Here is a 15,804-nt window from a genome sequence, read left to right on the forward strand (position 1 = left end):
AATGGTGGGTGTAATCCTGAATGCTGATTCGTTTAAACCACCATCCAGCCGGTGTCTATTTAAGCAATAAGGCCCGAAGAGGTGTGGTATATGGCCAATATACCACGGCTAAGGGCTGTTCTTTGACACAAAGCAACACTGAGTGCATGGACACAGCCCTTAGCCGTGGCATATTGACCATATATCACAAACCCCTGAGGTGCTTTATTGCTATTATAAACTGATTACCAACGTAATTAGAGCAGTAAAAATACATGTTTTGTCATACACATAGTATACGGTCTGATATACCATGGCTTTCAGCCAATCAGCATTCAGGGCTCGAACCATCCAGTTTATAATCCACAAATTACCACGGGCTAATCTATGATGTTAGAATGCCTGTTTACTGTGTTCCATCTGACTGTGCAATCCACTTTCTCATAGTCAGGCAATTTATCAACTAGATCTCCACTTTAAAAAGTATCTAGACATAATCTCACATTTTCTTTGAGACTAACATTTTATTTTCTATATAAACAGGCTATTTCATTAGTGTTGGCCATTCATAGGAAGCAGTGGCGTGTAACTTTACACTGGCCACACAGGCAGCTGCTACGAAAGGGAAGGCCATTGTGTGTCGAACCGGCTCTCAGTTTCTCTGTGGCGCCTTGATTGGTTATGGTGTGGGAAATACACTGGGCTGCTCTGCTGTGCTTTTGGCTAGTAGTAGTGCAGATTAACTGCAGTTAATGTGCTGCTAATACAGACACACACATACTCCTACATGCACAAACCAACACATACACACACACTCACACTCAAATGATGTCTGACGTCACTTCTCTGACCTGGGAGTTCTGGAACAGTCCTGTTTTTATATCTGTCATTGTAGTAAGCTGTTTACCGGGCTGTAGTCAACCTTTTTGGTCGCAGAGTTTGTAGTGTACCAGTTTCACAATCTGAGTCTTCCTGGCTGGTGTATGTGTGTGAGATATGTCACAATAAGCCTCTTCCTGTTGTCATTAGGCGGTGACAGATTAGTGCAGTATGTGTGAGTTGTGTCAAGGAGGTAATTCATGTACTTGAGGGCCAGACAGTGAGCCAATCGAGAGAGAGGAGATGGAAATGGGCTAACTGTCTTAAAAGGATAGGGTGGAATAGCCTTGTCTACCGCACATGTACACACACACACACATACTCGCTCTCATGTTTCATTCTTGTCACATATGCACACAAACAATAACACTGATAGAACATATTCCATATTTAATCTCACAATCTGCCTCTCTCTCTTTCACTCACTCACAGACAGACAGCGCTTCCGTTCTATTATATAATCAGAGCCAATGGCAGACAGGCTGTTCCCTCTGTTTCCTTTTTCAGAGATCCCATTATAAGTGGGAGAAGAACATTGCTACCACTCTGGCCCTGTCCCAAACAACAGGAACTAATGGCCTTGTCCACTTTTCTCATTCCCTAAAAATGGAGGAAGAGGCTTCCGCTTTCCATTTGATGTAGATTGAATCAAACCCCAGCTGTTAGGTGGATGGGTTTTGCCAATCCCAGAGATTTTCCCTAAGTCTATTTTAGTTTCCACCTCTTTGTTTACCAGAGTCTGAATTGGGTGCTTAGTCTTTAAGACTTTCATTATCGTATTATTTTGTTACCTTGACTTAATCAAGGTATTCTCTGCCTTTCAAAGACCCTCGCGTTACCTTGACTTAATCAAGGTATTCTCTTGCCTTTCAAAGACCCCCGCCACCATTCCTCTCACCTTTATTCTTTTGAAAAAGCATTGTTCCTTAGCAGTGTCAGCCCAGCCAATAGTCGACATAAGCAGATGCTTTTTTTTTTTTTTTTATCCCCGCCCCATGGCAAAATGTGTAGAATGGCAACCCATCCCTTTTGAAAACGGTCTCGATATGAGTCAAACAGTTATTCTAGTGTCAAAAAGTGTAAATACTACAAAGTGTAAATATGATAATAGTATCATCTAAAACAAAGTTTGAAAGATCTGTATGTCACAACGGGTAAATGAAGGTTGGATTTTGATTTGACGATTTGTCCACTAACATGGGGTGAACAGCTGCGGTGATGGCATACAGTGAGACACACCTGCCCAGCAGCTCTGATTTTGTTTACATGAGACAACACGTCGCATATCTCTTTTACTTGACAAATACTTATCCAAACACCTTAATGTAAAATTACGCATCTTAAACATCCTCTGCAAAATCGTCCAAATTAATTAGATTAATTCTGGGGGTTTTAAGGAAGTGAAATAGGCTTCCGTGTCTACAGTGTCTCATGGGGGACAAACATCATTAACCAATTGCAGAATGGGTCAGGAAATATGCCTCCAAGATTGAAATCTTGTTTTTGTAATGAGCAACAGAAAAACACAAGCAAATCGGCGTGTTCAGTGGCAAAAAAACTGCACATTTCTGTCCTCCGCCAAGAGGTGGGCCACTAAATGTTTTTCCTGTGACGTGGGGGGGTCCCCCAGGCAAATTTTGCTTATGGCCCCCAAAAGACTAGAGCTGGTCTTGTTCCAAATCTTGTCTGCCACTGTAAGGTTGGAATCATATTGAATAGTCACTTAGCTACTGCGCCATGCTAACTTGGTTATCCATTGGCTACATAAGCATGATGTTAACCGCTGTACCTTACCTTCTCTGTGCCATATGGCAGATGGAGACTATGAAGAAGGCGTACCACGGGGCCTGTAAGGAAGAGAAGCTGGCCACCAGCCGGGAGAACAACAGCAAGCTGGAGAACCACAGCAACCCTGAGGCCCAGAAGAAACTGCAGGACAAGGTGGAGAAGTGCCAGCAGGAGATGGAGAAGGTAGGGGTGGGGGGTAGGGGGGTTACACTGGTGTAAAATCATCTCTGTGTGGACATGTGTTTTATGTCTATGTTGTGTGTCATGGCTGGAATGTGACTGACCATTTGAGTATCCTGACAATATGGAGCAAATGTTTCAGCTCCGTATGTCTGTCCGTGTGTGGTGTGTGTGTGTGTGTGTGTGCTTACCTATGTGTATGTCTCGTTACGTGTGTGTGTGCTTACCTGTGTGTATGTCTCCTTACGTGTGTGTGTGCTTACCTGTATGTATGTCTCCTTACGCGCGCGCGTGTGTGTGTGTGTGTGTGTGTGTGTGTGTGTGTGTGTGTGTGTGTGTGTGTGTGTGTGTGTGTGTGTGTGTGTGTGTGTGTGTGTGTGTGTGTGTGTGTGTGTGTGTGTGTGTGTGTGCTTCCCTGTATGATCCTCTGGGTCCCAGACTAAGGAGCGCTATGAGAAGTCTCTGGAGGAGCTGGACAAGGTGACTCCCCAGTACATGGAGAACATGGAGCAGGTGTTTGAACAATGGCAGCAGTTTGAGGACAAACGCATCACCTTCTTCAAAGCACTTCTGCTGGAAGTCAAGCATCACCTCGACCTCTCCACCAATCACAAGTAGGCTATGACACCTCCACCGCTCCACCAATGATGAGTAAGACCCCTCCACCTCTGCATATCAATTCCAAATGGACCCCTAGCCTCTGCATCCTAAGCTTCATAGCTTTATTTTCCTTCTGATTGGCTGCTATTCAATCCTCTTATATCCACAGGAGTGGTTAGGGAGTAGGTGATAAGGGTCCACTTGGATTTGAGGCTCTACAACCCAGATCTACCTAGAGGGGGGGGGATTTGGGATTGGACATGGTTCACCATCCATCATTAGGGAAATGCTGATGTACCCTCTCGCTCTCCTGTCTTCCTCTTCTCTCCCTCTCTAGATTCCAGACAGTCTACCACACGTTGGAGGACACTATCTCTGCTGCTGACGCTGTGGAGGACCTCAAGTGGTTCCGCTCCAACCATGGTCCTGGCATGCCCATGAACTGGCCCCAGTTTGAGGTATGGGATATGGGAGAGGAATGGGAGAGGGAGAGGGGTTTAGCTCCAATGAACTGGCCCTAGTTTGAGGTACACGTATTGGGAGAGTATTGAGGAAATGAGAGATGGGAGAGAGTGGCTCAGTGTCAGTGAACGGTTCTGAGTTTGAGGTACATGGTGAGGCAGAGAAGTTATTACATTGGTATTAATAACTCAACAAGATTTATGGCTCTGTGGAAAGATTCCATTGGAACTACTCTTCCCACTCTGCCACTTCTCCTTCCAGGTCAGGGGTGTCTAAGTCATTTTGCCACGGGGGCTGCATTCTGTCTTCGAGGTCCGAAGGGTCGCGCTGAAAATGCTATTTCCATGTCGTCAGAATGTGACTCTATTACCGCCACGCAAGTGGTCACAAGTCATGAAGGCAGTCAAATTCCACGTGATTGTTTAGTCACGGTAATAAGTTTCTCCAAGCTCTGATGCTGCGGATGGCATTTGTAGCCTACCAAACCTGCTAACTGCCTGGTATTCAGCACTCTATTTTCCCTCTAATCACTCTGACATCAATGCAAATGGGGCGGCAGGGTAGCCTAGTGGTTAGAGCGTTGGACTAGTAACCGGAAGGTTGCAAGTTCAAACCCCCGAGCCGACAAGGTACAAATCTGTCGTTCTGCCCCTGAACAGGCAGTTAACCCACTGTTCCTAGGCCGTTATTGAAAATAAGAATTTGTTCTTAACTGACTTGCCTGGTTAAATAAAGGTAAAAAAAAAAAAATGTAATAACAAATCGAGTCAAACACTTGAGAGCCCATGAGCTCATGTTGCGCTACATTTCAATAGGCTATGCAATTGTGAGAAAACAGTGATGGCCTCTACTAAAAATAGGAGACTTACCTTTCTATAGGCTAGGTTTTACTATATTTATTTTTAAACTTCCCTAACATTAAGCACATTGCTAATGGAACATTTGCGCTTATAGCTTACTACCATGTGCAAATCTTTTGCACTTATAATGTGAAGAAATGGCTAATAGTTTATCAACAGTTTAAGCTAAACGTTCTTATCTGTTGTCAGCCACATTGCGTAAAAAAGATTTTTTTAATGCCAGTGGTTGTATTAATTTGGGAACTATCGCATCCCACAACTGTCCCAGTCTATGTTTGAAATATTCATTTCTCGCACAGAATAGAATAGGTCAACTTTTGTACTATGGGGGATAGTAGATTGACATAGGCTAGTACTCTTACTGTTCGTTAGGCCTACTCATCTTGTTGGCTGATGAAAAGTAAATGTGGACAGTTCCAATATCTTCGATATGCACCTCGGAACTGGATAAGGATGACACTGTTTGCGTCCCCCTATGTGTCTTTCTTCACTTGTAGCCTCTGAGAAAGAACTGATCACATGACGGAGCGCGCAGCCCTCCGGGAGAAAGGCACAACGCAAAAGGCATGGATTTTTTTGGGGTGCATTACGGCCACACAAAGGGGATGCCACCATGAAATTCTATGCATTATCAAGTGCTTGTCAAATTGTGAATGAGTGGCTGATGTAGTGTGTACAGCCTGCGCAAAAAACAAAGCAGCACATGCCTTTCGAGCGACTTATTTTCAAATCCTCATGAGTCGCGTCATGCGACCTTACAATATATTTATAAATCAAAACTTATAGCCCAATGTTTGTATAACAACTAAAGTTACATGAATAATAACTCTAAATGAAGCATATAGGAATACCTGTTTCTTTGTTAACATCTCAACACAGAATAACCACATGTGCGCACTCCCTCATCGCTTAGCGAAAATATACTTCCTATTTTATTCAGCTTTGTTCAATTGTATTCTTCATACTATAAAATAATGCCATGGAATTCTAAGCAATTCTTGTCTGCTAAATGAACTAGTGTAGCCGACAGCCATTTGGCATAGCCAGATCAGGACCTAACATACAGACAACTCAGAGTATGCTATTCTGTTAAAAATGTTCTTCATATCATGCTTCTTCAGACCTGTCTAAAATAAATAATGGTTTAATTGTGATGGTGTAGGGCTATATTACATGGGTTTATTAGACTTTTTAAAATGTATATGTTCTGAAGGTCTGCATCAGTGGCTTGGAGGCTGTGTGTGGAAGCCAGGAGATGCTAAACATGTTTGTTAATTAACAGTAAATTACCGTGAGACTGATAGTTATTTGCTTGACAATCACCGGCTGATTAAATTTCATGACAGCCACATCTACATCTATCCCCTATACGTAAAAAAATAAAAATAATTATGCTCCCTGAATGTCTAGTGATTATTAGCGAGCTGGAAGGTCAAGAAGCTATATGAATGTAGGTCCATTGACTATGCACAGTGATTATTAGCGAGCTGGCCCGTCAAGAAACGATGAATATAGATCCATTATATTTTCTACACTGTTTCAGTTTGGTTTTAGTCATTTTAAAGTGCATTGAGTTCGTCAAGCCATTCGTCGAGTTGTACTTAAAGCTATAGTAAGGACATACTGTGACGTGTCGTACCACACACAAGCCCATTGTGACAGAGTGTGCAATCTTCCCAGCGTTTTTCTGTCATTTGATAGGACACACACAGACAGACACCAAACCTGTCTGTCAGGTTGTACCGAATACTGACTTGTCTTCAATGCGCAGATCGTAACCAAGCTCTATCCAAGAGGAACTGATGGCGCTGTCACAACATAAGGGCATGGAGTTGGTGTCAAACCATGTTACAAAACAGAAGATAGAAAAGCAAGATATGGAACGGACACAATTTATCTTTCTATATTACTCTGTACCGTGCTACACTGTTAATTTATCATCAATGGGAAGTTGAAGTGTTGAGTCGGGTGTGTTAGTGCTGGGCTAGAGCAAATATGTGCCTCCTGGTATGGATTAAGGAACACTGATTTTGCACACGGTCTTATCCAGAGTTACTTTACATAGGTTCATTCAGTAATTAAAAACAAGCATTTGAGTGAGGTAGAATCTCCTCTGAAATCGATGTTCGTAGTGCTAGAAGAAGAGCATTTAAAAGGACCATAACACAAACTCCACATCAACATAACACTAAATGAAGAGCAACATTTATCACAAGACACCTCTTCATGATCACAGACTGATACTGTGCTTAGATGTGTTCCTTTTGGATGTTAAAGCATTGTTCTTTAAATGGCTGTTCTTTACTTGGAAATAATGCTCCTGTCTTGTCCACACCCCTCCCTGCCCCCCCTCCGTTTGACAGAATGTGGACTGGTCCCGCTCCTCTAGGTCCAGAAGGTCCATTGTAGTGAGTTCTGCCTGGGAAGGACTATTCTATCACCGTGGTTCCTGGGGGGATGGTCATTTAACTCGCTCTCCTTCCTCTGTTTGCGTTTTCTCTCTGTGTGCCTGTGTGTGTTCGGTTTATGTGCCTATTCTGGCCCTCCTAATGCGTTAGCACGTGAAAACACACAAGGAAGTGCGCGCACACACACACACACACACACACACGTCTGTCTGATGAATGGCCTCGTCACCACGTCTGTTGTGTATGACCCGTCTGGGGATGTGCGTGACTACCCCTCCCTTCCTCCCCCTGCCTCATCCTATGGGTGTTTGTCTTCCTGGATGTCTGTATTCCAGAAGACTCCTTCTCTCATCTTTCTCTCATTCAGTTCCTCTCTTTAACCTTTCACCCTGTGGTGACCTCTGACCTCGTGTCAGCTCCTGTGAACCCTGCAGGGGATCACATGATGCCTGCCAGGTCGTGTGACGTAATTTGACCTTAAGGGTTCACCAGTCAGGCCCTCAGACTGACCTTTGAACTTCGAGAACAACCCACTTGTTATATCTGTGGGAACAGGGAGTGACTTGGGAAAACGTAGAACTATAAGTGAATTGTAACCTCTAGAGCTGTAGTAAGTCTAGGGCCCTCCTGAACACCGCCCCCATGTAACCTCCATAGAGCTGTAGTAAGTCTAGGGCCCTCCTGAACACCGCCCCTATGTAACCTCTAGAGCTGTAGTAAGTCTAGGACCTTCCTGAACACAGCTCCTATGTAACCTCTAGAGCTGTAGTAAGTCTAGGGCCCTCCTGAACACCGCCCCTATGTAACCTCTAGAGCTGTAGTAAGTCTAGGGCCTTCCTGAACACAGCTCCTATGTAACCTCTAGAACTGTAGTAAGTCTAGGGCCCTCCTGAACACCGCCCCTATGTAACCTCTAGAACTGTAGTAAGTCTAGGGCCCTCCTGAACACAGCCCCTATGTAACCTCTAGAACTGTAGTAAGTCTAGGGCCCTCCTGAACACCGCCCCTATGTAACCTCTAGAGCTGTAGTAAGTCTAGGGCCCTCCTGAACACAGCTCCTATGTAACCTCTAGAGCTGTAGTAAGTCTAGGGCCCTCCTGAACACAGCTCCTATGTAACCTCTAGAGCTGTAGTAAGTCTAGGGCCCTCCTGAACACCGCCCCTATGTAACCTCTAGAGCTGTAGTAAGTCTAGGGCCCTCCTGAACACCGCCCCTATGTAACCTCTAGTAAGCCTAGGGCCCTCCTGAACACCGCCCCTATGTAACCTCTAGAGCTGTAGTAAGTCTAGGGCCCTCCTGAACACAGCCCATATGTAACCTCTAGAACTGTAGTAAGTCTAGGGCCCTCCTGAACACAGCTCCTATGTAACCTCTAGAGCTGTAGTAAGTCTAGGGCCCTCCTGAACACCGCCCCTATGTAACCTCCATAGAGCTGTAGTAAGTCTAGGGCCCTCCTGAACACCGCCCCTATGTATCCTCTAGAGCTGTAGTAAGTCTAGGGCCCTCCTGAACACAGCCCCTATGTAACCTCTAGAACTGTAGTAAGTCTAGGGCCCTCCTGAACACAGCCCCTATGTAACCTCTAGAACTGTAGTAAGTCTAGGGCCCTCCTGAACACCGCCCCTATGTAACCTCTAGAGCTGTAGTAAGTCTAGGGCCCTCCTGAACACAGCTCCTATGTAACCTCTAGAGCTGTAGTAAGTCTAGGGCCCTCCTGAACACCGCCCCTATGTAACCTCCATAGAGCTGTAGTAAGTCTAGGGCCCTCCTGAACACCGCCCCTATGTAACCTCTAGAACTGTAGTAAGTCTATGGCCCTCCTGAACACCGCCCCTATGTAACCTCTAGTAAGTCTAGGGCCCTCCTGAACACCGCCCCTATGTAACCTCTAGAGCTGTAGTAAGTCTAGGGCCTTCCTGAACACAGCTCCTATGTAACCTCTAGAGCTGTAGTAAGTCTAGGGCCCTCCTGAACACCGCCCCTATGTATCCTCTAGAGCTGTAGTAAGTCTAGGGCCCTCCTGAACACAGCCCCTATGTAACCTCTAGAACTGTAGTAAGTCTAGAGCCCTCCTGAACACAGCCCCTATGTAACCTCTAGAACTGTAGTAAGTCTAGGGCCCTCCTGAACACCGCCCCTATGTAACCTCTAGAACTGTAGTAAGTCTAGGGCCCTCCTGAACACAGCCCCTATGTAACCTCTAGAACTGTAGTAAGTCTAGGGCCCTCCTGAACACCGCCCCTATGTAACCTCTAGAGCTGTAGTAAGTCTAGGGCCCTCCTGAACACAGCTCCTATGTAACCTCTAGAGCTGTAGTAAGTCTAGGGCCCTCCTGAACACAGCTCCTATGTAACCTCTAGAGCTGTAGTAAGTCTAGGGCCCTCCTGAACACCGCCCCTATGTAACCTCTAGAGCTGTAGTAAGTCTAGGGCCCTCCTGAACACCGCCCCTATGTAACCTCTAGTAAGTCTAGGGCCCTCCTGAACACCGCCCCTATGTAACCTCTAGAGCTGTAGTAAGTCTAGGGCCCTCCTGAACACAGCCCATATGTAACCTCTAGAACTGTAGTAAGTCTAGGGCCCTCCTGAACACAGCTCCTATGTAACCTCTAGAGCTGTAGTAAGTCTAGGGCCCTCCTGAACACCGCCCTATGTAACCTCCATAGAGCTGTAGTAAGTCTAGGGCCCTCCTGAACACCGCCCTATGTATCCTCTAGAGCTGTAGTAAGTCTAGGGCCCTCCTGAACACAGCCCCTATGTAACCTCTAGAACTGTAGTAAGTCTAGGGCCCTCCTGAACACAGCCCCTATGTAACCTCTAGAACTGTAGTAAGTCTAGGGCCCTCCTGAACACAGCCCCTATGTAACCTCTAGAACTGTAGTAAGTCTAGGGCCCTCCTGAACACCGCCCCTATGTAACCTCTAGAGCTGTAGTAAGTCTAGGGCCCTCCTGAACACAGCTCCTATGTAACCTCTAGAGCTGTAGTAAGTCTAGGGCCCTCCTGAACACCGCCCCTATGTAACCTCCATAGAGCTGTAGTAAGTCTAGGGCCCTCCTGAACACCGCCCCTATGTAACCTCTAGAACTGTAGTAAGTCTATGGCCCTCCTGAACACCGCCCCTATGTAACCTCTAGTAAGTCTAGGGCCCTCCTGAACACCGCCCCTATGTAACCTCTAGAGCTGTAGTAAGTCTAGGGCCCTCCTGAACACAGCCCATATGTAACCTCTAGAACTGTAGTAAGTCTAGGGCCCTCCTGAACACAGCTCCTATGTAACCTCTAGAGCTGTAGTAAGTCTAGGGCCCTCCTGAACACCGCCCCTCTGTAACCTCCATAGAGCTGTAGTAAGTCTAGCGCCTTTCCTGAACACAGCTCCTATGTAACCTCTAGAGCTGTAGTAAGTCTAGGGCCCTCCTGAACACAGCTCCTATGTAACCTCCATAGAGCTGTAGTAAGTCTAGGGCCCTCCTGAACACAGCTCCTATGTAACCTCTAGAGCTGTAGTAAGTCTAGGGCCCTCCTGAACACCGCCCCTATGTAACCTCCATAGAGCTGTAGTAAGTCTAGGGCCCTCCTGAACACCGCCCCTATGTAACCTCCATAGAGCTGTAGTAAGTCTAGGGCCCTCCTGAACACCGCCCCTATGTAACCTCTAGAACTGTAGTAAGTCTAGGCAACAAATTCTATAGGAGAGGAACAGTAAAAATGTATTCCAAATCAAAATCCTATTTTCCCTAACCCCTAACCTAACCATAACCCTCATTCAGAGTATGTGAGCGGAGTTTAGCGGCAGGAAATCCTGTTTATCGCTCATGCAAATAAATCGAATCCGAGTCACTGAGTCAAGAGGGGGTGTCCGAGACCTCCTGAACACAGCCCCTGTCCTTCTGTGGATAGAGTCTCAGTATTGGACTATGTTAAAGTGCTGGTGTCTCTCTATGGGCCTGCATTGGGACAAGGTTCTCCTAATGTTGGGATGAGGTTCTGTTGGCGTTGGTTGGGATGATGTTTTGATTCAAGCCCACTCCTTAGCTTCTGGTGGAGGTTTGTGATGGCTCAGTGCTATATCTGTCTTTATGATGATGGATGTGTTTTTCTTTACACACACACACACACAGTGTTTCAGTACTCCACAGCCCTGGTCTTCAGTGTTTAGTCACAGCCTGAGAAATGTTTGCCTAACGTTACCTAGTGATTGTGCTAGTTAGAGCATCGGAACTTCCAATGAGTGTGCACTTTGGTGTGAGTGCGTGCATTATATCAATGCTTGTCCTTAGTGTAGTATTGTTGCTAAGACGAGCAGTTTTAGTTACTAACGTTTGAACATTGATGCTGAATTTGTTGAGCTGAGCATGTGACTCATGTTCATCTGTGTCCAAGGGTGTGTGACTCTAATTGTGTGTGTGTGTGTGTGTGTTTCAGGACTGGTCCATAGACTTGAACCGTACACTGAGTCGGCGAGAGACGAAGAAGAAGCCCTCTGAGGGAGTCACCCTGACGGGCATCAGCCAAATGGAAGAGCAGCAGGCAGCCAAGAGCAGCAGCAGGTAACCACACACACACACACACACACACACACACACTGTCAGGAAGTGAGAGGACATTTTTCAAGGTGCAGTAGATAAACGTGTCGGAAGGCCAGTGAAAGAATGTAGCTTCCAATCCTCTCTTACCACTGCTGCACACGTTCCACACACCACTTCCACATCTAAACATCATAGTTACTGTTCCCCCACAACAAGACTCTCTGCACACGTTCCACACACCACTTCCACATCTAAACATCATAGTTACTGTTCCCCCACAACAAGGCTCTCTGCCGCTGATTGGGAACGCTGGTAAAGCATTCCGGAGAAAAGCCTTTGGAATGATGTCTGCCACCACTGAGTTGTTGCCATAGTCACAGCAAACATTCCTGTAACAAGCCCTGAGAAAACAGAAGTTCCCCACTGACTGTAAAGGTTGCACACTGGTGAATTTATGCCAAACATGACCCATGGTGTGTGTAGGGTGGGTACTGGGGGAGTGTGTGTAGGGTGGGTACTGGGGGAGTTTGTGTAGGGTGGGTACTGGGGGAGTGTGTGTAGGGTGGGTACTGGGGGAGTGTGTGTAGGGTGGGTACTGGGGGAGTTTGTGTAGGGTGGGTACTGGGGGAGTTTGTGTAGGGTGGGTACTGGGGGAGTTTGTGTAGGGTGGGTACTGGGGGAGTGTGTTAGTGGGCGCTGGAGGAGTGTGAGGGGAGTTAATGAGAGGAATGTGAGGCATGCAAAGCATTTGACCCTTTGGTATCCATCAGATGTGCATATTGCCAAACATGGGTCTGCATCGCCCTATCAGCATAAGACACATACTCTGTCACTTCTACTGTACTGTAGGCTATATCTGTGTCTACAGGGGTGAAGGTGAGTGTGTGTCGATCAAGATTAGTTGTACTTACAGTGGAAATTCATTTTCACAGCTCACGAAAACACAAACAATAGACTGAACAAACAATGGCCATATAAGTAAAAGGGGGTCAGAGAGAAATTCTTGTCTGGACCGAGGTACAACTTCACTCCTTCCTTATCGTGTTCACGCATTGAGAGTTGGTCCACATTTCTGCGCTATAGCAAAATCAGAGATACAACCACTTCAAGGGATAGTACATCTATCTAGCTATCCCCCTTAAAATGATAGTTTTACTGCTATATGGACATTTTATAATGCAGGCTGATATTGGTCTGAGACCTAATATAACATCATTAAAAATGTGTGAACGTCTTTTTTTTCTGACTTCTGCCAACCAAAGTTACATTGTTGCCACTGTTCAGTGTTTGTTTGGTGTTTCAACTCGTCTGAGAGAGATTTGGTTATCTCAGAGAGCGTGGCGCCGTGACTGTCAATAAAGGTGTCCACAGTGCAGTGACGTTGTGATTGGACAGATGGCTACTACGTGCCATGGTCCAACTGCACTGTAAACATACAATGTATATACAACACTACAGTGGGTTCCTGGTTGAAGTTGTCTCTAAGCACAGGTCTAGGATCAGCTTACCTTCCCCAAATCCGAACCTTAACTGTTAGGGGGGAATACAAAACTGACCGTAGATCAATAGGGTGACTTCATCATAATTCGTTCTCACAACAGACTAGTGTGGAATTCCAAATCTAGCCCCAGCCTCTAACCCAAGGTACTTCTCTAGATAATATATTTTTTTTAAAGATAGGTGTCACTAATATGGTAATGCTTTGACCTAGCCAATCAGAGGGGGAAATGGAGCTATTACCATATTGCTTAAACCAATCTGACCCTCTCAGATCTGCCTGAAATGTCTAGGGAAATGGGCTATTATATGGGTCAAATTGGAATTCAGAATGAATTCCTGGTGAAGTGAAGAGTGTGACCGTTTTCTCAACCCCAGAGCGTATCCGCTGGGGAAAACACTGATAAAATGCTAGTAAAAGCATCAGTGAGATTGTAGAAGAGGAATTGGTGAAGGTGTATACATGTTGTGTGAATGGAAAACTGACCATTTCTTATTTGTTAACTGAACATGTTTATTTTGTGACTGTGTCCTAGTGTCATGATGGATGTCTAAAAACCATACGTACCCAGCGTTGCCTCGTCAGTGTCCTCAGACTGGTCATGTGTTTTTTTCTCACATGGCTCATATGGTCTATTTGATTGGTTATGTTTGGAAGTGTCACTTGTTGTGTGTCCATTATGTCTTAAACCCTCACATCCGAAGGTTTTCGATTCAGTTTTAGGTATGTCACGAAGCTGTCTGGATTCAAGGTGTGTATGTGTACGAGTATGTGTTTTGGGGTGTACGTGTGTGTGTGTGTGTGTCACAAATGCCTGTCTCCGTGTCGTCAGCCTGACTGTGCCCACAAGCACAGAGCCGGTGGGTTCAAACCCATTCGAGGAAGACGACGACGAGGATCTCCAGGGGACCGTGAAGGAACAGCCTGCTGTCGTCAACAACAACAACAACAGCAGTCCGCTCAATGTCAAAAAAGTGGAGGAAGTGAAAACGTTGGTGAAAGAGAGACCCTCTCCCCCCTTTTCTTCCCCCTCTCCCTCTTCTTTTTTTTCTCCTCTCCCTCAAGTCTTTGGGTGAATTTAGTATTTTAGTGTCACACACGTGTTTCTCAGGGTTGCACGTATTTGTTCCAGCCAAGCACGAGCACACAGGGCTTGTTGATTAGTTGAGTAGTGGAACCAGGTGAGCTAGTGCTGGGCTAAGACAAAAATGTGCACCCCTGAGAAACACTTCAATAACACACTATTGAGGCACACCCTTTCTGTCCTCATCTTTATTTTTCTCTTCACTCTTTCCTGTTATTCTTCCTCTTTTCCATTACTTCTCTCTTTTATTCCTCTCCTCATCTATCTTTGTCCCCTTCCTTTCCTCCCTTTTCCCTCTCTCCCTCTCTGTCACCCCTCCTTTTTTTCTCTCTCTTTCTACTGCTCCCCTTTCCCCCTTTCTCCTTCCCTCTCCCTGGCTAGCGGCAGGCTGTGTTATGGTGCATGGGCTCTCAGTGAGCGATCACACCAAACCTACATTAGTCATCACTCCTAACAGTGCCAAGTCCTGCAGAGCATTCTTTCTGTGTGTTTGTGTGTATTTTTCCTGTCTGTGTTTACTTTACAGTCAGATCTGTTGCAAGTTGGAACTTAAAAATACAATTTCTATAGAATTTAGACTATTAAACAAAAGCCTGTCTACAACTTGGTGAGGAAACCTATATTGGGTCCTGTTTTACATTAGGGCTGATATTGACTCAAGGCAGGACAGAGAAACTAGCACTCATAAAGTCAACTGTGTGTGTCCGTCTCTCTGGCATAAAGCAGGAACTATGAGATGCCATAGGTGTCTGAGTGTACCAACTGCAATAGTCTGACTGTAACCTGGCTTCAGAGAGTGTGTGTGCGTGAGGATGTGTGTGTTTCATGGGTTTTCTGACTGGGGAAGAAGGGTGTTTGTTCATCTGAGTACTGTACATCTACCTCCCTCTAGTGGTGGATGGGGTGAACTCCAACCATGCTTTTGTACTGTACTCGTGTCATTGTGTTGCCTTGCCTTGCCTCAGCACTCTGTCTGTGTCCATTCCAAGTGGTGTCAAAGCAAACTCACAAATCCATTCACCAACAAAACCTCACAGCATTGGTTTCCTAAAAAGGCATGTTTTTTTCCCCCATTGGCTGATATGAGAGAGAGAGAACCTATAGTCTCAGTCTTTGTATCCGGGTGGATTCGGAGATGCATTTGCTGGGCCTTCTACATGTTGTGCTGTACTCTACATTGGTGTTGTTGTTTTTATGCCCCCCTCCCCCGGGCCCTATTAACTCTTTTTGTTCCCGCTTCTCTCGCTTGGCATGCTGGATTGTCCAATCGGTGTGTGAGCAGGGCATGATTGACAAGTAACATTTTCAAATTTCCCTTATGTTGATTGCTGCCTCTGTCTGTTCAGCGCCAGCAGTGTGGAGAAGTCGCAAGAGTGGTCGGATGAGGAGACTGGGGTGAACCCGTTTTCCATTGAGGATGCCAACGGCGATGGGAACCCATTTGAGGTGGAGCCGGCGTCCTCGGGGGTGTCTGTGGCCGTGCGTGCCCTCTACGACTACGAAGGACAGGAGCAGGATGAACTCAGCTTCAAAGCAGGTG

At 45.9% G+C, this 15,804-nt stretch overlaps 1 protein-coding gene across 5 annotated transcripts in view; it reads left to right on the plus strand.

Annotated features, from left to right (window-relative positions):
* LOC115132944 (protein kinase C and casein kinase substrate in neurons protein 2-like) overlaps positions 1 to 15,804 on the plus strand; it is a 40,634-nt gene that overhangs the window by 21,558 nt on the left and 3,272 nt on the right. For 2 of the 5 annotated variants that reach the window (XM_065008363.1, XM_029665678.2), the window contains exons 5-11: positions 2,674 to 2,829; positions 3,265 to 3,440; positions 3,764 to 3,884; positions 7,112 to 7,156; positions 11,579 to 11,703; positions 14,013 to 14,171; positions 15,611 to 15,801. In XM_065008363.1, coding sequence (XP_064864435.1) covers positions 2,674 to 2,829; positions 3,265 to 3,440; positions 3,764 to 3,884; positions 7,112 to 7,156; positions 11,579 to 11,703; positions 14,013 to 14,171; positions 15,611 to 15,801 — 973 coding nt within the window. The remainder of the gene's footprint in view (positions 1 to 2,673; positions 2,830 to 3,264; positions 3,441 to 3,763; positions 3,885 to 7,111; positions 7,157 to 11,578; positions 11,704 to 14,012; positions 14,172 to 15,610; positions 15,802 to 15,804) is intronic. The other 3 variants (XM_029665681.2, XM_029665680.2, XM_029665682.2) reach the window with 3 other exon arrangements.

The sequence above is a fragment of the Oncorhynchus nerka genome, linkage group LG23 (genome assembly GCF_034236695.1).
Source record: "Oncorhynchus nerka isolate Pitt River linkage group LG23, Oner_Uvic_2.0, whole genome shotgun sequence".
In the NCBI taxonomy this organism is placed as follows: Eukaryota; Metazoa; Chordata; class Actinopteri; order Salmoniformes; family Salmonidae; genus Oncorhynchus; species Oncorhynchus nerka.